Genomic DNA, 23,613 nt, shown 5'->3' on the forward strand with positions numbered 1-23,613 from the left:
AGGGTTGTGTCTCCAAAGCTCCTCCCTTTTCTCCCCCTACCCTACCTGCACATGGCTCTGGCTAAGCTCTGGCCAGGGATAGCCACCTATGTTAAAAAAAATGCTTTTCTCAAGAGGCATCTGTGGGCCTGGCAGGAATTGAACATTTTCTGGATTCTTCTTCAGAATAATTCTATACCTCTAGTCCACTGAATTTTAAGTAAAAAACATAAAGAAAAAATTGATTAGACTACATTAAATAACTTTTATTCATTAAAAAGACCACATCAAGAGACTATAAAGACAAACTACACTGTAGAAGAAGTTATTGTATTTGCAATGCATAAACCTGACAAAGTCCTGTTTTAAAGAATATAGGATGTCACCCCCCAAAAAAATGTATACACTCTTTAACAGCTGATAGCCCAATTCTGAAAATGAAATATATTTTACTAAGCGAAGATTTGACTTTACACAGTTGCCACTGTATTAAGGGTGACATTGGTAGCCGGTACCACTGGATGGTTTTAGGTAGGAGAGGCAGTAACACTGGGTCAGAGGACAAGGAGGCCAATATAAGAAAACCTGATACAAATTCAATGTGTCTATACATTTTTTTGGACATTCTATATATAAAGAACCCCCCCCTAAAAAAATCCAAACAAAATAGACAGACAACATAATAGAATGATGGGCAAGAGACCAGAACAGGCACTTCATGAAAGGATTATCCAAATGGCCAGTAACGACATGAAGACATGCCCACCCTCACACTCAGTCCAGGATGCTTTCTCCAGACCAGCTGCAGAACCACCTCTACTTCAAGTCTTTGCTCAAATGTCACCTTCACTGAAACCTGTGGTGACCACCTAATTCAAAAATTCGCACCCCTCCACCTCCCATACTCGGGATCCCTTTTAACTGCTCCTCTTCTTTCTTTCACAGTACCTAACAATTTCTAGATACTATCTAATTTCTCATTATGTCTATTGCTTATTAGATTATAATCCTTACTAGATTATAAAGGCAGCGATCTTTGTTTTGGTCACTAAACTGTTTTGTTCGCCTAAAACAGTACCTGGAACATGGAAGGCACTTAATAATTGTCAAATGAACAGTCAATTGGATTCATAAGAAGGACATTTGCTTTTTCATGTAACTTCCTTTCTGGTTATAAAAAGTATGTTGTAAAAAAATTGCAATATGCCAAAAACTATGAAGAATTAAAAGAATCTACCCAGAGATAAATTTGATATTTAATGCACTCTTTCCAATCTTTTTTTTTTTCATGAAGATTTGACTTTAGACAGTTGCCATCGTATTAAGGGTAACGTTAGTATCCTGTGCCACTGGAAGGTTTGAGGCCAGAAGAAAAGGAGGCCAGAATAAGAAAACCTGATACAAATTCCAAATGGATGGGGAGGCGAGAAACATAAGTCAGGGCCCCATCAGAAGAAAGCTTTTACATCCTTTAGATGAGAAATAAGAAGGGTCTAGACTAGGGGTGTCGAACTCAATCAGAGAAGGGGCCAAAATCTAAAATCCAGCCTAAATCGCGGGCCGAATGGTTTACTGAACAGTCATAAACTGTCATTGTGATGGAAACACAGCGGAGTACAGTGATGACAGCGCGGTGCGGGCCACATTGCAAGGCCTGGCGGGACGGATTTGGCCCGCGGGCCTTGTGTTTGACACATGTGGTCTAGACAAAGCAGTGATGAGAATGATTCTGATGTAAATATCTGACAAACTGTAATAAAAGTCAGGCCCAAGACATACAAAATTACTTTAAAAATGTATCTGACCGAAACCGGTTTGGCTCAATGGATAGAGCATCAGCTTGGGGACTGAAAGGTCCCGGGTTCGATTCTGGCCAAGGGCATGTACCTTGGCTGCGGGCACATCCCCAGTAGGGGTTGTGCAAGAGGCAGCTGATCGATGACTCTCATCGATGTTTCTAACTATCTCTCTCCCTTCCGCTCTGTACAAAATCAATAAAATATATTTTAAAAAATGTATCTGGTCAAGTTTTCTTGTTAAACATTATTACTCTTGAAAACTGGCATTATTATAATGTCAGAGAGAAGGGATTGAAATGGTCACTCTTATTATTGATCAGTTAGAGTAAAACTGATACAACCCTATAGACAGTATTTTAGCAATTTGCATCAAGATCTTTAAAAATATTCATACTATTTTTTTTAACTTTATAATTCCATTCCGTGGAACAATATATTTTAAGTTTCATGTACAAAGATGTCCAAGACAGCGTTAAAATAACCAAAAGTAGAAACAGGAGGGATTAGTCAGTTAAGCAATCTATAATGCAATTTTTATGATATAAAGCCATTAAAATTTATATATTAAAAATATTTATAAGAACATGGAGATTGTTTAAGATGTGTTACTTTCAGGTTTGACTGTCATTAAAAAAACAGACAGTAGGGAAAAATCTTTAATGAGATCAATCAACAAATAGTTGTCTTTCTGTAGTAAGACTTAGATGACTTATCTATCATTCAACCATTCTTTCAAGTAACATTTCTGAATTTCCTTATTTTCCCATGAGCATGTACTTCATTTAGGGTGGAATCTACCCCTGCAGACCGGTGGACTTGAGCTCCAAAAACCAGTTTGAGCACAGTGGCCGTACTCACCAGGGCTGACACCAGCAGGTGGGTCAGAATAACTGCAAGAAGGGGGTACCAGTTTTTCTTCTCACAGCCATCAAAAAATATAATGCCCCAGAACACGTGCAGCAGTATGATCACCAGCGTCATGAAAGCTGAAAGACAGCCACCCATTAGTGTTCAGGCATTCGACCAGCAGACGCTAAAGCCCACTGAACACCTCACCCGGCCATGGTACACAGGCTCTTGGGGTTCCACACCACTGGGGGAGCTTCACTGACACCTGACCAAAGAAGGACCAGGACACACATTTGCTCAAATGTAATTTGGAAAACAACATTTCTAAGCCAGGGGTCAGCTCTGCAGCAGCTTCTCTAAAATGTGAACCTGTTAAAAGTCAACTTGAATCGGGCTTTCAAGAAGTGTCTCTGACCCCTAGCCAGTTTGGCTTAGTGGATAGAGTGTTGACCTGGGGACTAAAGGGTTCTGGGTTCAGTTCCAGTCAAGGGCACGTAGCTCAGCTGCAGGCTCTATCCCTGAGGGGCATGTGTGGGAAGCAACCAATCAATTCTCTCTTTCTCTCCCCCTCCCTTCCATTCTCTCTAAAAAATCAATGGAAAAATATCCTCAGGTGAGGATTAACAACAACAAAAATGATAAGTTTCTCTGAGGAATGAAATAAAACTATTGTAATATCTAATCAGCTTTTTCTAAATTAAACCTTCTACACTAAGAGACACTTTTCTCAATTAAATGGAATTTAATTTTTGTTTATTTTTGTTAATCCTGACCCGAGGATATTTTTTTCCCATTGATTTTTTTTTTTTTAGGGAGAGTGAAAGAGGGAAATACAGAGAGAAACATCAATGTGAGAGAAACACATCAATTGGTTGTCTCCTGCATGAGCCCTGACCAGGGCCCAGACCAGGGAAGAGCCTGCAACCAAGGAATGTGTCCTTGACAGGAAACAAACCCTCATTGGTCTCATTGGTCTTAGGCTAATGCTCTTACCCTGAGCTAAACCAGCTAGGGCAGGAATATCTTTGTTTTAAACAAGTTTTCACTAAAACGAAATTTCTCCTTGGATTTTTTTAAAATGCCAAATGGAAGAATAAAAATATTCAACATTGCAATAATTAAAATTCTTCTGAGGCAACTGAAATTTAATTTGATTAGCACATATAGCTTTTCCTGTGGAATATTGTGGGTGTGTGTACCTGGATAACATTCTTCATTTTAAAACAGGAAGTTTCACATATTCTGAAAGTTTTAGCATGAAAAAAGAAAAGGCAAACAGAGTTCCCTTTTTTGCCCATGTAATAAAACACCATTAACACCTACCAGTGTGGCGAAAATCAGGTCTGATGCTTCTCTTTCACACTGCTGGTAAAACAATCTAGCATTACCTCCTATAGTTAAAAATTTGCACACTCTATTTCACTCCAGCAATTCCACAGCTAGCTCTGAACTCTGAAGCAGTTAGTTCTTGAATCAATAGATCACTAGCACCTGAGAACTTATTAGAAACACAACTTTTCTTGGGCCCTGGCCAGTGTTGCTAAGTGATTAGACCATCGGTCTGTGCATTGAAGGGTCTTGAGTTCCATTCCCAGTCAAGGGTATGTACCTGGATTGAAGGTTGAATCCCAGGCCCCTGTTGGGGCGTGTGCAGGAGGCAACTAATCAATGAATCTCACATCGATGTTTCTCTCCCCTCCTCCGCCATCCCTTCCAATCTCTCTAAAAATCAATGGCACAATATCCTCTAGTGAGGATTAATAAAACAAACAAACAAACAAGCAAGCAGTGCAAATTTTTGGGATTCACCCCACACTTCCAGAATTAGACACAATGAGCCCAGGAATTAGTTTAAATAGACCTTCAGTTAATTCTGATGCAGTCAAGTTTGAGAACTACTGCTCTAGAGAAACTCTCATATATTTGCACAAGGTACACACACACACACACACACACACATATACACACACACACACACACACTAGAGGCCTGGTGTATGAAATTCATGTATGGAGGGAGGGCTCCCTCAGTCTGGCCTGTACCCTCTCCAATCAGGGATCCCTGTGGGATCCAGCCTAAACCACCCTGGTCACCTCCCAATAGACCCCCTGCCAGCCTGGTTGCCCCCTAACTGTCTGGAAGGAAATTGGACATCCGGAAGATGTCTGGTAACCTGGTCTAATTAGCCTATTACCCTTTTATTAATATAGATTAAGTATACAGTTAATAATGCAGATTTTTTCAATAAATGGAGTTACACATATGTTGATATATATGCGATTTGATATGTATGTTATTTTGTTGTATTGATAGCAAGCTTCAAAACTTCATATGTCAAATTTTCTGAAGGTGTTAACATCATAGATATTTTTACATTTAAAAATGTCAAATTTCATGCCAAAAAAAGAAGTTTTAATTCATCACTTTATTTTGAAGAAAAGTGCTGTTGAAAGTTATTGTATACTTCAGGAAGCTTATGGTGAACATGTTCCATCTCAAGATACTTGTGAATGCTGGTTTAAATACTTTAAAAGTAATGATTTCAATGTGAAAGACAAATAACATCCAAGTCAACAGTAAAGTTTGAAAACCAACAATTACAAACATTATTGGATGAAGATGCATGTCAAAATCAAAAGCAGCTTGCAGAAAGATTAAATGTTGCTCAGCAAACAATTTCCAATCATTTACAAGCAATGGGAAAGATTTTAAAGGAAGGAAAATGGGTGCTACATCAACTGAACAAAAGAGAAATGGAAAACCAAAAAGTCATCAGTAAAATGTTGCTTCAACGGCATGAAAGAAAGTCTTTTTTTTTTTTTTGCATAGGATTGTGACTGGCAATGAAAAGTGGATTTATTTTGAGAATCCCAAATGCACAAAAACATGGGCTGACCCAGGTCAACCTTCAACATCAACTGCAAGGCCAAATCACTTCAGAAAGAAGACAATGCTCTGCGTCTGATGGGATCAGGGAGGTGTGGTGTATTATGAGCTTCTAAAACCAGGTGAAACCATTAATACTGATCACTACTGACAACAAATAATCAATTTGAACCATGCTTTGAATGTGCCAGAAGACACAGCAAAGTAATTTTGCTTCATGATGATGCACCATCACACACTTCAAAACCAGTTAAAGACATGTTAAAAAATCTTGCCTGGGAAATAGTAACCCACCCACCGTATTTACCAGACCTTCTCCTTCAGATTACCACTTGTTTGGATGGATGGCACATGCACTTTCTGAGCAGCACTTCTAAACGTACAAAGAAGTGGAAAATTGGGTCTCCGAATGGTTTGCCTCAAAACAAGGCAAGTTCTATTGGGACGGAATCCACAAATTACCTAAAAGATGGAGGAAATGTGTAGCTAGTGATGGACATTACTTTGAATAAAGCACTTTTGATGTTTCTCTTGAAGTTATCGTGTTTTCTTTTATTATAAAATTTGAATTATTAGCTGATACACCTTTAGTATATGACTATTTACATCAGCACTATTTGTAATAACAAAAAATGTCCCTCATTACCAGAATACATACAATATATCAATAGTATATTCACACATGGAATACTATATGATCTATAATATAAATGATCTCAAGAATATAATGCTGAGTGGGGGAAAAACGTTTTGTGGGAAAATGACTATTATTTCACTTATACAAAGTAAAATATACATAAAACAATATTAAAAAGATCTAACAGTTGTGTTTTGAGAAAAGCAAGTTGTTACATCTAGTGATAGTATGCCATCCTTTCTGTAAATGATGGTAAGTACTTTAAAGAAGAAGAGGGATTTTTTAAGCTAAGGACAAGGTTGATTAAACTAAAATTATGTCTTTTAATCCCAGTGTTGATCCTGGAAAGGGAAGCTGCCTTGAAGACAGATGTCTGGTGAAGGATGGTGCAGAGTTGAAACCACTGAAGACACTCAGAAGTCAAGATTATATCGGAAATTACCATCTACACAGGCTCAAATGTTCACACTCTGTTTTTCTAAAACCTAGATGTCAATCAAATGACAAGAGAAAGCAATGACACCATAAATGTGTCATCTGTTTGTCAGCTTATGTTTGCCCTTCTATCTATGCATTACCACAAACATTAAAACAGCCAATCATGCTCCCAAGTCTTGGAATTACAGCTACTTGGGAAAATGCTCTAACTTATGGAATTTTCAGTCCATTCTCATCCAAAAGAGCATTCTTCCGTGAGTTTCACACAAAGATCCTTAGCTCTGACCTTCCTTCCAAATTCCAAGCCCACATTTATGTTTGCAAGGCCCTTTCCTGCTAAAAACATACCTTTGATGGATTGGCCCTATCTCCAAAGTCAAGTCTACATCTATGCCTGTCTGTGGCAGGCACTGATCTAAGCACTGGGGGTATCATGGTGCACAAACACAGCCTCGCCTGGCTGTATTCTTCAGTGGTTAAGCATTGACCTATAAACTAGGAGGTCACAGTTTGATTCCTGGTCAGGGCATATGCCTGGGCTTTGGGCTCAATCCCCAGTAGGAGTCATGCAGGAAGCAGCCAATTGATGATTCTCTCTCATCATTCTCTCTCTCTCTTTCCCTCTCGGAAATCAATAAGAATATATTAAAACAAAACAAAAACACAGTCTCATGGAACTCTCCCTACCTTTACCGTTTACTGTCTTATTAACACAATATCTGACCTCTTGAGCAATTATTAAAACAGACATTTCTACTTGACTGCTTATTTATTCAGCTAGCACTAGTTTCTGGCAGACTCCCTTGGTCATCATAAGTCTTTACTATTGCAATGTGCTATTTAGAATACTGGGATTTTATAATTTATTCTCTCCACAATTGGTTCAAGGTCCAACAGAAATGAGATCTGGATATCTAAACTATTCTGCCACATACATACATATATACTAGAGAGAAATATCTAGTAAGTGGAATTAACTCCAACTAGAAATGAAGATTTACAAAGAGTATCTGTAAGATACTCTTTTAATTACAAAACTGTTCTCATTTCTGTTCCTAAATATGAAATTCTAAAGGTCTTTCAGTGAATCTAACCCTAAAATTTATTTTGTTCTAATATTCTTAAAAGTAAAAAAAAATTTTTTTTCTCTAAATTAACCGTAAAATTATCAAAATTAGCTTATAATCCAGATTAATGAAAGGAGCTTCCTGCTTTTGCAATATTTTGAAACATTAAAAGATTAACAATTCTAATAAGTATTCTATGTGTGAAACTGTAGCTGTCTGGTTTGATAATGTACTTCCTGTACTGATAATTTTTTTAAATCAAATTCTCTTGGTATATTGGGTCTAGTAATAATTAATGTCGTTTTTAAACATTCGTTTAAAATCTTGCTTGGCGTTGACTTGTATTGACATAACCTTCAAATACGTGGTATCTACAGAACGTGTGAAGTGCAATTAACAAGTTTTGCTTGAAAAAGTTTGTGTTTGGTTTGGTTTTTGTTGCAAAACTAGGGCTAAGAAGATGGCGGATGAAGAGCATATTCGGCACTGCATGCTTTACGAGTTCCAATTAGGAAGAAAAGCAAGTGAGGCTGCAAAAAACATCTGTAGTGCTCTTGGTCAAGATGCAGTTAGTGCCAGAAAATGCCAGCGTTGGTTTGAGAAATTTCGCGAGGGAAATTTTTTGTTAGATGACAAGAGTGGTCGAGGCCGTGTGTCCAATTTTGATCAAGAAGCTCTTCAAGCTCTTTTGGTGCAAATTCCTCAAATTACCCAACAAGAGCTTGCGACAACTTTAAATTGTTAACAAAAAAACAATTTCCAATCAATTGCGTGCACTTGGCAAAGTCCAAAAGTTTGGAAAATGGGTTCCTCATGAGTTGACCGACAACAACCGTAATCAAAGAGTCATAATTTGCAGTTCACTCCTCTCTCGTCAAAACCGTTTGCCGTTTTTAGAGCAAATTGTTACCGGAGATGAAGAATGGGTGCTGTATGTTAATCTGAAAAGGCGGCCTCAATGGTTGGACAAAAATGAGGCTCCGCAGCCCACACCAAAACCTGACTTGCATGCGAAAAAAGTGATGTTGTGTGTTTGGTGGAATTTTAAAGGAATTCTTCATTATGAACTTTTACCATCTAACCAAACCATTACAAGTGCAGTGTATAGTGCCCAATTGGAAAGGTTAGCCCAAGCTTTAAGAGAAAAAGAACCCGCGCTGATTAATCGGAAGGGCGTAATTCTTCACCACGACAATGCACGACCGCATACTGCAAGAATCACTGCTGAAAAACTGCGCCAGTTGGAATGGGAAGTTCTCCCTCAACCTGCATATTCTCCTGATATTGCCCCTTCCGATTACCATTTGTTTCGTTCTTTGCAAAACTTTCTTCTTGGAAAAAAATTTAATAATGAAGAATGCCTCAAAAATGCATTGACCGAATTTTTGGCATCAAAATCACAAGAATTTTACAACAGAGGGATTAAAATGCTTCCTGAGCATTGGGCACAAGTAGTAGAAAACAACGGCAACTATATTGTTGATTAAATTTTGTTGTATTGTTTAAATAAATTCGATTTAAAAAAGTATTAGAAAACGACATTAATTTTTACTAGACCTAATAAAATATTTCAATCTAACCTATTTTTAAGTAAAATGTTTCAGTGTTATCTTTAAGAGGCTACATTTAGCTGTTTGGTTCTTTTGTCCCTCCTGAATGTACCCCAAATACACAGATTCATAAATACCTGCATTTCCCCCTTTCTCGTTCCTGATTTCTACTTCTCTGTCCTTGCAAAGACAATCACCTAAGATAGCAACTAATCCTATAACTGTATCCTGCCAGCACGGAAGTTGCTATCTTCTGGCTCCTGTACAAATTCAGAAAATCTCTCACCATGCCAGAAAGAGCCAAGGGCTGTTGCTGGGTGAGGGCAGCAACAGAAAGGATGTGACTAACAATGGGCTTCAGACTCTTCTAAATAAGAGAAGAGTCTGGAGTGTCAAGGTTCTGTGACGCTCCTCCATCCCTCTTGGTTACAAAATCTCTCTGGATTCAGTCTCTAATGACCTAGCCCAAGTATCGATAGAAGTCAGGCCACAAAACTAAATTAAATGAAAATGCCTTTCCTGTAACAGGGATTTAACCTTAAGTCTTTGTTTTAACAAATGTAAGAGAATTTTATGACCTACTTTATTGTAATATAGACGTACATTTATTACTAGTCAAATAACATTCTCCAAGATTAAAGAGACATTTTGAAAATCATATGATAATACATTGTTCATAAGAAAGACATAGAACTGTCTCTTAATACCAACTATATCATAAAGGAGACGTCCTGAGAACAATTTGAATGACTACAGGTTTTTAAGTAGCAGTTGATATTTTATATTTATGAATATGCCCCTAAAGTATGTTTATGAGCCAAAAAGACTACCAAGGATATAATTTTATGCTTAAAATTCCTCTGGCAAATGTTGAAAATAAAGAAATTCTCTCCTCAAATTAGCTCATCAGTGTGGAGTCAGGGGGAAGCCCCTTAAAAGTTGTTTGATCTAAACACCTATGCAATGAAAAAGTAGATCCCACAGGGTCCACTTCAAATGATTCCATTTTAGAAGATTCTTTCATTAAAACAGTCTCTGTAGGAATGTTCATTCTCAAACTGAACCCAGACTTGCCTTCTAACTCAGTGATTTTCAGCTAGGATGATTTTGCCCCCAGGGGGCATTTGTCAATGTCTGTAGACATTTTTGGTCGCCACAACTGGGGGTGGGGTGTCTCTGACATATAGTACATAGAACCAGGGGTACTGTTGAACACCCTATAATACACAAGACAGCCCCCCAACAAAGTATCATCTGACCCAAATATCTACAGAGCTAAGAAAGGCTAGGATCATTATTGATCCTAGGAAAGCTCTTGAAGAATCATAAGTCAACTCTTTTTTTCCATAAGTGGCACATTTAAAAATACTTGAAACTCTATATTAGTCAGTTATTGTCACAAAAATGCTACATAATAAACCACATTAAACTCATTGGCTCGAGTTGCCAGTGGGAGCATGGGGTCTAAAGTAGTGCTCACCGACAAGGAGCGTGGGCTCTCTATTCCTTTGTATTCATGTTTCATTGATTGACTTCTTGAAATTAACTAGGACTTTCCCATGTTTATTCAGGTATGGAATAGTTTCAGCACCATCAGAGTTAAGTTTTCTTTAAATGTCTGTTCCAAAGTAGCCCTCAAACTATCTATTCCTCCTGTCATATGTAAAGCAAAAGCAAGCCCATAAGAACTTGGGTGGAGATTTAAATAGAAGTTGGAGATAAGATTTGTAGTGGGACTGAATGTGCACTAGGAGACAAAGGAAAGAATTGGGAGTTTCTCCAAAGTTTTTGACCTGAGCAACAGAAGGGATGGAAGTGCATCAACTGAGAGGGCTACTTGGTCTCTGCACACTTGATGGTTTATCACAGACTACTGGAGACTACAATAGGCCACAGTTTACTGAAAGGACTTTTTAGAAGTACAGTTTTCCATTCTGCAATTGAACAGCTTGAAAAAAGACTATTACATTATTGATGTAATGAAAACATACAATGAAAAAATACATTTAACAATAAAATTGATAACGTATTACAGCATATAGAGTATCCTTGTGTCAAAGCCAGTGCAGTTAGCTGTGATCATTTATTATAAGAAACTGAGCATGGATGGACCTGAAGATTATTACGCTAAGTGAAATAAGCCAGTCAGAAAAAGACAAGTGTCATCTGATCTCACTTATATGTGGAATCTATAGAATAATAATAAGTTAATTAACAAACAAATATAAGCAGAGGCATGGATACATGGAATAGACTAACAGCGGTCAGAGGAAAGGGAGTTGGCTGGGGGCTGGATGAAAGAAAGTGAAGGGATTTTAAAAAACATACATGTAACACAAAGACACACACAACAGTGTGGTGACAGCCAGAGGGAAAATGGGTTGGAGGTAGGCAGAGGTGTGCAAAGGGGCAATAAATGGGGATAGAAAGAGACTTTGCTTTGGGTGATGGGCATACGATGCAGTGTGCAGATGATGTTTGTTGAGTTGTAGATTTGAGACCTATATGGTTTTGTGAACCCATGTCACACCAATCAATTCAATAAAAAATAAAATAAAAATCTGGAGGAAGGATCCAAGATGGCTGCACAGGTAAACACCTAACACAGCCGCACACAACAATTTCAATAAAATACAACTAAAATATAAAATGGACATTTCCCAGAGCTACAGGAAAGTCGACTGACTGGAAATTCTATAACAAGAAGGAAAGGGAAAACCAGAAGGAAAAGCGGAGGAGCTGTAAAAGCCTAAGGTACGGAGACACGCGGTGCACACAGAAAGGACAGAGCCAGAGACGAGGGGGAGGCTGAGTGCCTGGCTGGCGTTCCCTAGCGGGAAGGAGATAAAAGCTCCGGACTGTGCTGAGCCCCAGTTCTGACTGCTCTGAACTCCAGTTCTAGGCCAGATCCCGGGGACCCAGGCTCAAACAGAGGGCAGGCCAACCGTACAAGTGCTTTTTAAGACTCTGACTTACATCACTTCTACTAATCGGCCAATACAGGACACATGCATGAGCTCAAAGTCAGGGTCAGGGAAATACATTCTGGCTACCATGAGGCCAGGCAAGGATGTGGCTGTATAATTCTGTTATAGAGAAATGACAAATTGGAACAAAAATGGAATCTCCCACATTCCTCACACTTCCATTTTTCTTCAAGCTCAATATTTCTCCTTCCTTCAATCATACCCTGTACGAAACAGCTTCCAGATTGTTCACTGTACTGACAATGTTCTCTACCAATTTTAGTTCTTCAGTATACCTGTTAAATACAATGCTCAGAACTAAACTCAACATTCTACACGTGCTCAGACCATATTGGTTTCTCCTCCAGAAAGGCCGGTGATCTTTCTGTGCCGTGTTGCGCCAGCAGCAGCCTCAGGCCTCTCATGTTTACCGTGTCTCCTGATTGCATCATTTTCTCTTGTGCTTGATTTAATCTCTTGCTGTTTTGTACAGTAACATGCTGTACAGGCTTGTAGCCAAAGAGCAATAGGCTATTCCGTATAGTGTAGGTGTGTGTAGCAGGCTACATCCTCCAGGTTTGTGTAAGTACAGTCTGTGACATTCACACAAGGACAAAACTGCCTAGCGACTCATTTCTTAGAACATAATCCCCAGTGCATGACTGTATTCATCCATTAATTCTACTCAAATACCATTTCCTCCATAAGCTGTGCCTAGTGGGTGAAGGCCTGGGAGGGGAGCAGATATGGGCTAGAAGGAATCAATGGAGAAAAAAGGGGACATCTGTAATACTTTCAACAGCAAAGATAGTCCTAGCTGGTTTGGCTCAGTAGATAGAGAACTGGCCTGTGGACTAAAGGGTTCCAGGTTCGATTCCAGCCAAGGGTACATACCCAGGTTGCAGGCTCGATCCTCAGTGTGGGGCATGCAGGAGGCAGCTGATCAATTATTCTCTCCCATCACTGATGTTTCTCTCTCTCTCTCCCTCTTCCTTCCCCTCTGAAATCAATAAAAATATTTAAAAATAAAGTTAAAATGAATATTTATGTATCTATCTAAAAACAAAATATTCCACAAGGTGCTGAGGGTACTGCAGTGAATAAGACAGAGAGTCCTTAGCATCTGGTTAGAGAGAAAGAACTAAAGCAATGACTCCACAGTTGGCCAATTAATACAACTGCAGTCAGTACTACAAAGGAGAAGTACAATAGCATCTGAGCATGGGTTAGAGTGCTTATAGAACTTTCTTATCAAAGTGTTTAATCACACTTTAATTAGCTGGTTGTCCTTATTCCCTGCTACATTTACTGGGCTGTCTTTTCATAGCTTGGTATAACTCCTATTGAATGAATAAAAGTGCTTAATAATTATTTTTGAAATGACCAAATGGACTTGTTCAGAATATGAAATTAATGAGCAGGATAAGACTTGAGCTTAGGACTCAAATTCCCATACTTTTGCCTCTATACAGCTTTACCAAGTTAATGCTAGCCTACTACACAATTACAAATAAAAGAAAAAACTTATACAAGCATGTGCTATTAATAAACTATACCTACCTGTAACTTGAAAACCTATGCACATACAGCTATCATATAATCTATATCTTACACTAATATAGGTATACTAATTAATGGCCCCCATATTCCTTACTTATATTGGAATATGTTAAACAACATATAAACTTATAGATTTAACTGAAAAATTCAAAATGAGTTCAGGCCTAAATAAATGGTAATTATGGCAATCATAAATAACAAATACAAAAATATACAAATTAGGAGTTATTTTAAAATATGATAAAAGGCAATTTCTTAAATGTATAACTCAAAATTTATGCTACTAAGAACAATGTTATAATAAATAAGAAACTCTTGCACATGATAAATTAACAGCTGTTCTTTCACTCTCTAGGTCCATATTCACAGCAGGTCAGCCTGCCACCATAAACTTAGACATTAAAATATTTTCTTTTAAAAAAAGTATTTATCTTCATTGATTTCAGAGAGGAAGGGAGAGGAGAGAGAGAGAGATAGAAACATCAATGATTAGAGAGAATCAATGATCGGCTGCCTCCTGCATGTCCCATACTGGGGATCGAAACTGCAACTCGTGTATGTGTTCTTACCAAGAATCGAATTGTGTCCTCCTAATTCATAGGTCAACACTCAACCACTGAGCCAGGCCAACCAACCAAATATTTTCTTTTCTTTAAAAATTTCTGTGAATTTATAGAAATTACAAATACAATCCTCAAATTACTAGCATATGTTTTTTTTACCTTCTCCCAGAATTACTGAAAGCTAGTCCCAGGAAAACAGCCTAGCTCACTAAAGTGAATTAGCACCCTCTAGTGAGAAAAGGAGGCAGAAGAACACTATTTCATATCCAAAGGTTGTTGATGTAGCATTATAACAGGCCAATTTAAGAAAATAAAGAAAACTGGTACAGTAACACCCTCTCCTGATTATGTTTTGTTCCTTTACTAGTATATTAGAATCTAACATACTTTAGCTATTAATATCACATTTACTCTAAGAAACTGGCACTCGGTACTATAATCATTAAAAATATTCTAATTACGGAATGTTTTTAAAAAGATCGTTTGCTATGTTGGAAGCACCACTAAATAAGTATGGCCCATTAATCCACTTTCCCAGCGTCATCATATAGTCAGATGCACAGGGCCTTGACTTTATCCTGCAGACCTTGGGGAACCATTACACATTTTTCTATAGTTTGGTGGCTGCATACAGGATAGATTCACATGGAAAGTGGAGGTTGATGATAGTGATCAAGACAGGGGATGCCCAGGCCTGAATCAAAATGGTGAACAAATGTCCAGTGGATTTGAGGATCACAACAACATGCAGAATGTCTCTAAACTTTTGCAGCAATATTTTTTTAAATTTGGTCATACCTCTGTATATCTTTTCTATTACTAAACTGTACTAAAATGATTAATCATTTTTTTTAATCTTGTTCTTCCTATAAAGGTAACTTCCTTGAGGATAGAAATTACCTCAGGGAAGACAATAAATAATTATTTAATTTGAAGAATGTGTGAAATGTTATTTCAATGATATAACTTGTGCAGATAAAAAAACATATGGTGAGTTTTTGTTTTTTTTTTAAAAAAAAGTACTTTTAAAAGATTCTTCTCGTGAAATTAAGGAGAAATTTTATGTTAAATGTGTACATTACCAACTCTCAAATGTGATCACTGCATCATGATGACAATTTTTTTCTTGTGGATAAAAAAGCTCTTTGAAATGAGTTGGTCCTTTTATACTGCATCTGTGAGTTTTAAAAGTCAACTCGCCTATTATCATTTTTCCTCTCAATTTCTTTTTAAAAATATAGCATTATTTATTTTTAAATGTTGGAAATGTTGTTTTCCTAAAAATAGGAAAACAAAACATTACCTTTCTTTCAGATACATACATGAAGGTAAAACTTTCTAAACAAAACATGTGTACATGTTAAACTTTCAAACCTGATTAAACTAGGAAATTAATAATTCAGAATCGGGTTACCTGAGAGGAAGGAGTGGTGAGGAACGAGGGACTCTCATTCTCTGCTAATGTTCTAGTTCTAGCCTGTCCCAGGCCTTCACCGCCCTACTGCCTGTGCCCATGGATTGTGAGTGTATGCACACAAATTCTTTGTGTGATCTCTTCCTCTCAAAGTTTTTAATTTCCTATCATCTCCTTTGTGATGTCTAACAGTATTTTGCCTTTAGAAAATATAACATAAATTTCTATTCACTTGAATTCCTAAGCCAGAGAACTCTAACAGGCTGATCAGTTAGACCAGAAGCTTAAACATTCATGGCTACCAGGCACATACCTGAATACAGGAAGAAGAAGGGAGAGTCTCCATGAATGCCCACTGTGCCTGGTCCCAGGGAGTCAGACAGGGTGTTCACAAAGGAAAACACTCCACTCATGATTCCAAAGCCCAGGCCAGAAACTAAAGAGGAAGAAAACTATTGTTAAACCCTTTCACACTGTGATTTGTCTTCAGATTTCCAAGGACTGGGACATACTATTTTGTGGAAGGGGGAAAGGTGCACATGCTATTGGGGAAACAGTGGAAAGCTGGCTCGGAAGAGGCAGGTGCTTGGCTAAATGATGAATCGAGTGAGAAGAGGAAAGGGAATGAAGAGTGGGAGGTAGCAGAGAAATGAAGAAGATCTACACAGAAGCAACAGGTGAAATGGGAAGGATACGATGCTGAATCTCGGGCTTTAGTTTATAACAGAGCCTAAGTTTGATGGCTTAGAACTAGGAACTGTCCTTGAAGTGTGACTGCAGTGTAAGAGTTGATCCCTGGGCCAAATTGGCTGATTCAACTTACAGACCTAGATCCAATTTTAAAAACATAATTCTAGCCCTGGCTAGTGTGGCTCAGAGGTTAGAACATCAACCAGAGCACCAAAGGCTACGGGTTCGATTCCTGGTCAAGGGCATGAACCTGGGTTGCCGTTTGCTCCCCACCCCAATCAGGGTGTGTGCAGAATGCAGTCTGTCAACATTATCTCTCTCACATCTGTGTATCTCTCTCTCTCTGCCCCCCCCCTTTCACTCTCTCTGAAAAGCAATGGAAAAAACATCCTCATGTGAGGATTAACAAGCTCCCCCCCCCCCACCCCGCAAAACACACACACACACACACACACACAAACACACAATTCTAAAAAATATGCAGAGGTATTAACTATAGCAATATGATGAGTCCTCCTAGTACAGCTAGTCATGGTAACCACCCAGAGAAGGTAACAATAACCTCATTTAGAAATTGTTAGTTAACTAGAGTGTTCAACACTTAACTTTCCCAAACCTGGCTAATATTTAATGGACACACAGATAAACGTCACCTGCAATTATTTCCCCCTTTACATAAGGGCCCTGAAAAGCTAGAAAAATAAACAATATACACCAAGAGACCAGACAGCAATAAAATATTGTATCCACAAAGATATAAAGGACAAAAATGGCTTTCATGCCAAATTTTCTTTCTTTCTTAAAACACCATGCAATTCCAACTTACCATATGCCAGCAGGCGCATGGAAGGCCCTGGTTCATCTGGATTAATAGTCTTCAAACCCTCATTGGCTTTTCTAAAATGAAACCACACAGATGATGTTTTTAAAAGAAAAAAGTAGTATATCAGGAAAATACACGAGATACTTCAAAATCCAGACACTTAATAAGGCTTTAGAAAAAGCTATACTCTAAATCCAAAATCCATTTAAACAAAAACCCAGCAAATTTGCAATTACCACCCTAACGAGTTTGGCTCAATGGATAGAGCACCAGCCTGCAGACTGAAGGGTCCCAGGTTCGATTCCAAAGGCTGCGGGTTCGATTCCTGGTCAAGGGCATGTACTTGGGTTGCCGTTTGCTCCCCACCCCAATCAGGGTGTGTACAGAATACAACCAGTCGATGTATCTCTCTTACATCTATGTCTATCTGTCTGTCTCTCTCTCTCTCCCCCCCCTCTTCACTCTCTCTGGAAAGCAATGGAAAAAATAACCTCATGTGAGGATTAACAAGCTCCCACCCCCCAAAAAAACACACACACACAACATAATTCTAAAAAATACGCAGCGGTATTAACTATAGCAATATGATGAGTCCTCCTAGTACAGCTAGAGTCATGGTAACCACCCAGAGAAGGTAACAGTACAACCACGGGTATGTACCTTGGTTGCGGGCACATCCTCAGTAGGGGTGTGCAGGAGGCAGCTGATCTATGTTTCTCTCTCATCGATGTTTCTAACTCTCTATCCCTCTCTCTTCTTCTCTGTAAAAAATCAATAAAATATATATTTTTCTAAATTTTGCAATTATCTAAAACCAACCAAAATTTCCAACCCATTTTTACATTTTATCTAGTTTTCACATAAAAGAGGAAAATAAGAAAAACATAAGTAAACAAGACATCAGGAAAAAAGCAATACTTCTGACTACTTCCTGAGATTGGCAAATACTTAGTTCAATATCCCATGGTGATCAGAGGACCGGCGCCGTGAGAGAGGATCTTGGTCTCTCCCCCTAAAACTTTAACAAGTCGATCGACTATCACTCAACAAAGGCCTTTCTGCTCAACACAGAGGCATGCCTGCAAGATCCACACATTGAAGCAGGTAAAGGTGAGCAAATGGGAACTGATGGGAAGGCGAGAAGGGAGGAGCGCTCAGATCAGATGGAAGCACCTGCAGAGGGGAGCTCCCTGCCCCAGCCCGCTTGGCCAGAAGAGGGGAGGAAACCAGTAATAGCCGGCAATTCCTTCGGCTGGGAGGAACAGGGAGTGAGCAGTGTAAACTGGTATGGCCACCATGGAAAACAATCAGGTGATTCCTCAAAAAATTAAGAGTAGAGTAACCATATGATTTAGCAATCCCTCTCTTGGGTATATACCTGAAAAACTCGAAAACATGTATTCACAAATATATATGCACCCCTAACTTTATCATAGCATTATTCATGGTGGCCAAGACATAGAGACAACCAAAGTGTCCTTCGATAGATGATAGATGTGGTACATATACACAATGGAATACTACTCAGCCATAAGAAAAGGTAAAATACTGCCATTTGTGACAGCTTAGACAGACCTTGGGAATAGTATGCTAAGTGAAATAAGTCATTCAGAGAAAGCTAAGAACCGTATGATTTCACTCATATGTGGGATATAAAACTGAAACTTGTGGGCACAAATAGCGCTGTGGTAGCTGCCAGAGGAAAGGGGGTGAAGGGGGGCAGGGGGCTAAGGGGGGTTAATGATTTGGTGACAGAAAATGATTTGACTTTGGGTGGTGGACACACACAGCAATAAACAGATCTTGAATCATAGAAATGTACACTTGAAATCTATATGATTCTATTAAGCAATGTAATATGATTCTATTAAGCAATATATATATCCTATGGCACTTTTTAAATGTTTTTTATTAATTTTTTTTTTAAGAAAAAGAGGGAGAGGGATAGAGAAATATCAGTGAGAATCATTGATCAGCTGCCTCCTGCACACTCTCTACTGGTAAGCAAGCTGGATATCCAGACATGTGCCCTGACCAGGAATTGGAACCAGTGACTTAGTGGAGGATGCTCAACCAACTGAGCCACACCATCCAGGGCTGTCACTGAATTTTTTCCTTTTCCCAGAGAGATATATCTTCAATCCCACTGTGTTGGTACTTTATTATATCTTCCACCTTACTCTGCCACCCTCCCTTCTAGCTTCCACTCTTTAGAACCTCAATTGTATTCGACCTTCACAGTCTAGTTCAAGCAGGAATTTCTCAAAAAAACCATCTTTACGAATGACTGGTAATCACTATCTCTTCTTTTTTCTTAAATCTACAATAATGATGGTCTAGATCCCTATATGGGCATTTAATCACTTGATTGTCTGATTCTAAAATATTTACATATTTGATTCATATCTCCCCCACCCCTAAACAGGCTTCAGGGGGAAAATAATCAGGGGAAAATAGAAAGCTACCATCAAAAAAGAAACTAAATGAATACCTGAGAGATTAGAAAACTGCTTAATAAGAAACGATCCTTAGAGCGATCACATCTGTGCTTCTGTTGTGCACAATTCACAGACTTTCCCTGCTGCCACCCCGATGTGCTAGGAATGCAAGGTGTGGCTGGTCAGTTCCTCTACGGTCACTATTACTAACCCTTGTTGGCTAGAATCTCTGCGACAATGATCCTGATTTAAGGATAGTTAAGTTATAATATATTTAGTATAAATACCATTAAATTAAAGGCCATGCAGAGGACAACCAAAAGAGTAATAAGCAGAATTAAAAAGGGTCTTTTGTTTTTCTAGGCTCAAAGAAACTATTTGCCCAAACCACCGTTTGGTAGGATCAGGAGCCAATGACTGTCAACCTCTTTCTCCGCAGCAGTCACCAACTAACATGTCCAGTTTTCCTAAACAACAAACTTACGTGTCACAGGAATGTTGTTAAAGGACAATTAAAGCTTAGAAACATAGCAGTAATACTCTAAATTAGGGGTGTCGAACTCAATCAGAGAAGGGGCCAAAATCTAAAATCCAGCCTAAATCGCAGGCCGAATGGTTTACTGAACAGTCATAAACTGTCATTGTGATGGAAACGCAGCAGAGTGCAGTGATGACAGCGCGGTGCGGGCCACATTGCAAGGCCTGGCGGGACGGATTTGGCCCGCGGGCCTTGTGTTTGACACATGTGCTCTAAATCAACAAATGAATTTAATGGTATAAAAGAATCAATAAATTTTGGAGGATTTTTGTTTTATATAAGTTGTTCAGTAATGAATAAAAGATTTTTGCTATCTGGAATAGCAAAGTACTACCCCAATTATATTAAATACATAAACTCAGAAGTTAATAAACTTCCTCATTCTATATTACAAGTTTGTGGGAGGAAAGATCTGTGGCACTGATAGTTCTCCATGTTAAGAGTGGGAAGTGAGAAAGTACAAAACACCGCCAATTTCCGTGTTCCCGACAAAACACACGACTGATGATGTAAGTAAGGGACAATGTTCTTATGACCATCATACTGAAGTGGAAATTCTTTGTTTTCATTTGTTATAGTTTCCAAGAACAAAAAAGAAAAGGCCCGATTTTTAAAATATAAACTTTTAAAAAGTACTGATAAATCATTCCATCTTTCTCCTTTGTTTTGATTCTGTGTGTGTGTGTGTGTGTGTGTGTGTGTGTGTGTGTAAGAAAGGGACAGTACAAAGGAATCTGCATATAAATTAAATACATTATTGTATAAATTTAGAAAAATATGCCTTTTAAAAAATTATAGCAATGATTGTCTTAACTTATCTTATAAATGAAAAATTTTCTCAAATTGCCAAATATTTGTGGTATTAGCATTATATGACAAAATTGAAATAAACTACAAAAATTCGAATGTAGGTTTTAGGCAATGTACAGGACTATAACTTGGATTTTAAAAAAGAAATTAAGATAGAAAGTGCTGCCACTTGTAGCCAATATTCACAGTGCAACTCTTTGCCAGGGTGAAAGTTAGAATTCATTCACTCAAGAGAAAGTACTGATCTGAAGACTTGACCATAAATAAACTGAGGTAGACTGCAATGATAAATATTTTGATTCAAAACCATAAATGGAAAAAAAATATACCAGTGCAAACTCTCCACATTTTCATCTCGGTATCAACTTCAGATAACAAAAATTTGAGGACATACTTTAAATTTAAATGTTCAAAATGCACGTTGGCAATGGAATACTTAAAATATTGATTAAGCCAAAGTTCCTATATTTGAAGATAGTGTTGCATAAGAGAAGAATTTAAATGCATCTATATAAATGTTAGCCATGAATCAAATATCATAATAATTCTCAAACTTGTTTTAATACATAACTATATAACATCCAACATTTCTAGAATCTTCTAGGAAGATGCCGTACAAAATTCCAAAGGCTTGCTAAAGATGCATTACAAAGGCTCCTGTTAATACGTATTTGTTCTAATATCTTACTTGCAAATTTCCAAAGGTCCTTCTGGAGCAGTAAACATGATTTTTCTGGAAGGCCAAAAGGCTTCTCTGAACTTGCTGGCATAAGAGCATGCAGATTGACAACCATAATTCCTTCTGCATGTGGCCCTATTCCCTCACTACCCTCACTACCCTCATTAAAAATGTCAACCAGTGTTCAGTGGGAAGCCCTTTGGAACCACAGGTTAGTACCAATAAAGAGTTGCACGTCAGCCTGGCTGGTGTGGCTCACTGGTTGAAGTGTTTACCTATGAACCAGGAAGTCACAGTTTGATTCCTGGTTAGGGCACATGCCCGGGTTATGGGATCGATCCCCAGTGTGGGGCTTGCAGGAGGCAGCCAATCAATGAATCTCTGTCATCATTGATGTTTCTATCTCTTTCTCCCTCTCCCTTCCTCTCTTTGAAATCAATAAAAACATATTAAAAAAAGAAAAAAAGAGTTGCATTTCAGATGGGAACTGTGAAAGAAATAAGAAGATACCCTAAGTCCCTAAAGGGTTACCTAATCCATGTCTTAAACTGTGAAAATCTACTCAAAGTTTTGCTTCAATATTAGAATCATCATCTGTAAAATGCAAAACCAACATGAGCCAAAGATATGGCTGTCAGGAAACCCAGAGCAGCCTTGGATGCTGAGTTCTTAAGAGAACGGTGCCCAGTCAAAGAGGAAAGGGCCACTGGCCTCCACACTGCCGTGGTCACACAGGGTGCTCTGCTGGATCCTCAGCTCAGGTAAGCTCCAGGCACTGACAAAAAGAAACATATCCACTGACATAAGAGAACAGGGACCGGAAAAGGTTTGAAAGCCACAGACAAGTCTTCTGAGGAATAGGTGAAGAAATGAGGAACATTTAGCTGTGAAAGAGACAACCACTAGGTGACAGAGATTTCATTTGACTGTATGTGTCTTGAACGGGGCAGAGGTCAGGAAGAGGGAGATTTTGATTACCTCAATAATATTCTATTGTTAAAATGCTCCAGATTAAGAGAAAAATCCAGAGAAACCAAGATGGAGGCATAGGTAAACACCTAGACTGCTGCCTCGCACAACAATTTCAAAACTATAACTAAAAGACAAAATGGAAATCATCCAGAACCACAGGAAGGCTGCCTGAGTGGAAATTCTACAATTAGGACAGAGAAAAGCACGCTGAGACTCACAGGAGCTGCGGAAGTAAAGTGCAGAGGTACGGAGGCATGTGCGTGGAGAGGGCTGGCAGCTGAGTACCCGGCTGGCTTTCTCAATTGGGAGGGAGACAAAAGCTCCCAAATGTTCTGAACTCCAGTTCCGGGTCAGACTCTGGGGACCCAGATTCAGATGGGGAGAAACTGGACTGTCTGGCAGTGGGCGAAACTTAAAGATGGCTTTCTCTCAGAGGGTTTGCAGCGATTACCATGGGACACTGAGACCCAGGGGCTTCTTAGGGCAGGGCTGATGGGAAGCCATAGCTGATAGCTCCACTCTGAGACTCCCCCTCATCCAAGCTGAGTGCAGAGGCTTTTGCATATGAATGGCCTGGTCCTTTGAATTCTAAACTTACCTAACAAACTGCAGCTGAGTCAGTGAGACCCAGAATATAAAAAAAAAAAGTTCCAAGGCCCCATAGCCGTTTGCATTGCTTCACAGCCGGGCCTCGTCTGGGCACCTCCAAAACCCAAACAAAGAAGAGGAATCTGCAGATCTCTCTGTAACTCCTGCTGGGAGGGCCCAGGCAGAGGCTAAATTAGCACCTCCTTGGAGATCCAAGAGCCAGTGTACCCAGGAGTCAGAGTGGGGCCATCCAGATTACAACTACTCATATCCATAAGGGGGACACTCAGGAGGCAGACTCAGTGAGCACCAAAGCACCACTGAAGCAAGTCTTGCCCCATATGGTTGTCTCCAGCACAGAAGTTCT

The 23,613-nt window shown here is 38.9% G+C and overlaps 1 protein-coding gene across 3 annotated transcripts in view; it reads right to left on the reverse strand.

Annotated features, from left to right (window-relative positions):
* APH1B (aph-1 homolog B, gamma-secretase subunit) overlaps positions 1 to 23,613 on the reverse strand; it is a 43,440-nt gene that overhangs the window by 15,658 nt on the left and 4,169 nt on the right. For 2 of the 3 annotated variants that reach the window (XM_036439735.2, XM_036439748.2), the window contains 3 exons: positions 17,225 to 17,295; positions 16,022 to 16,144; positions 2,637 to 2,764 (listed from right to left, as the gene is read on the reverse strand). In XM_036439735.2, coding sequence (XP_036295628.1) covers positions 2,637 to 2,764; positions 16,022 to 16,144; positions 17,225 to 17,295 — 322 coding nt within the window. The remainder of the gene's footprint in view (positions 1 to 2,636; positions 2,765 to 16,021; positions 16,145 to 17,224; positions 17,296 to 23,613) is intronic. The other variant, XM_036439743.2, reaches the window with a different exon arrangement.

Source organism: Pipistrellus kuhlii, unplaced genomic scaffold (assembly GCF_014108245.1).
Source record: "Pipistrellus kuhlii isolate mPipKuh1 unplaced genomic scaffold, mPipKuh1.p scaffold_m20_p_1, whole genome shotgun sequence".
Classification (NCBI taxonomy): Eukaryota; Metazoa; Chordata; class Mammalia; order Chiroptera; family Vespertilionidae; genus Pipistrellus; species Pipistrellus kuhlii.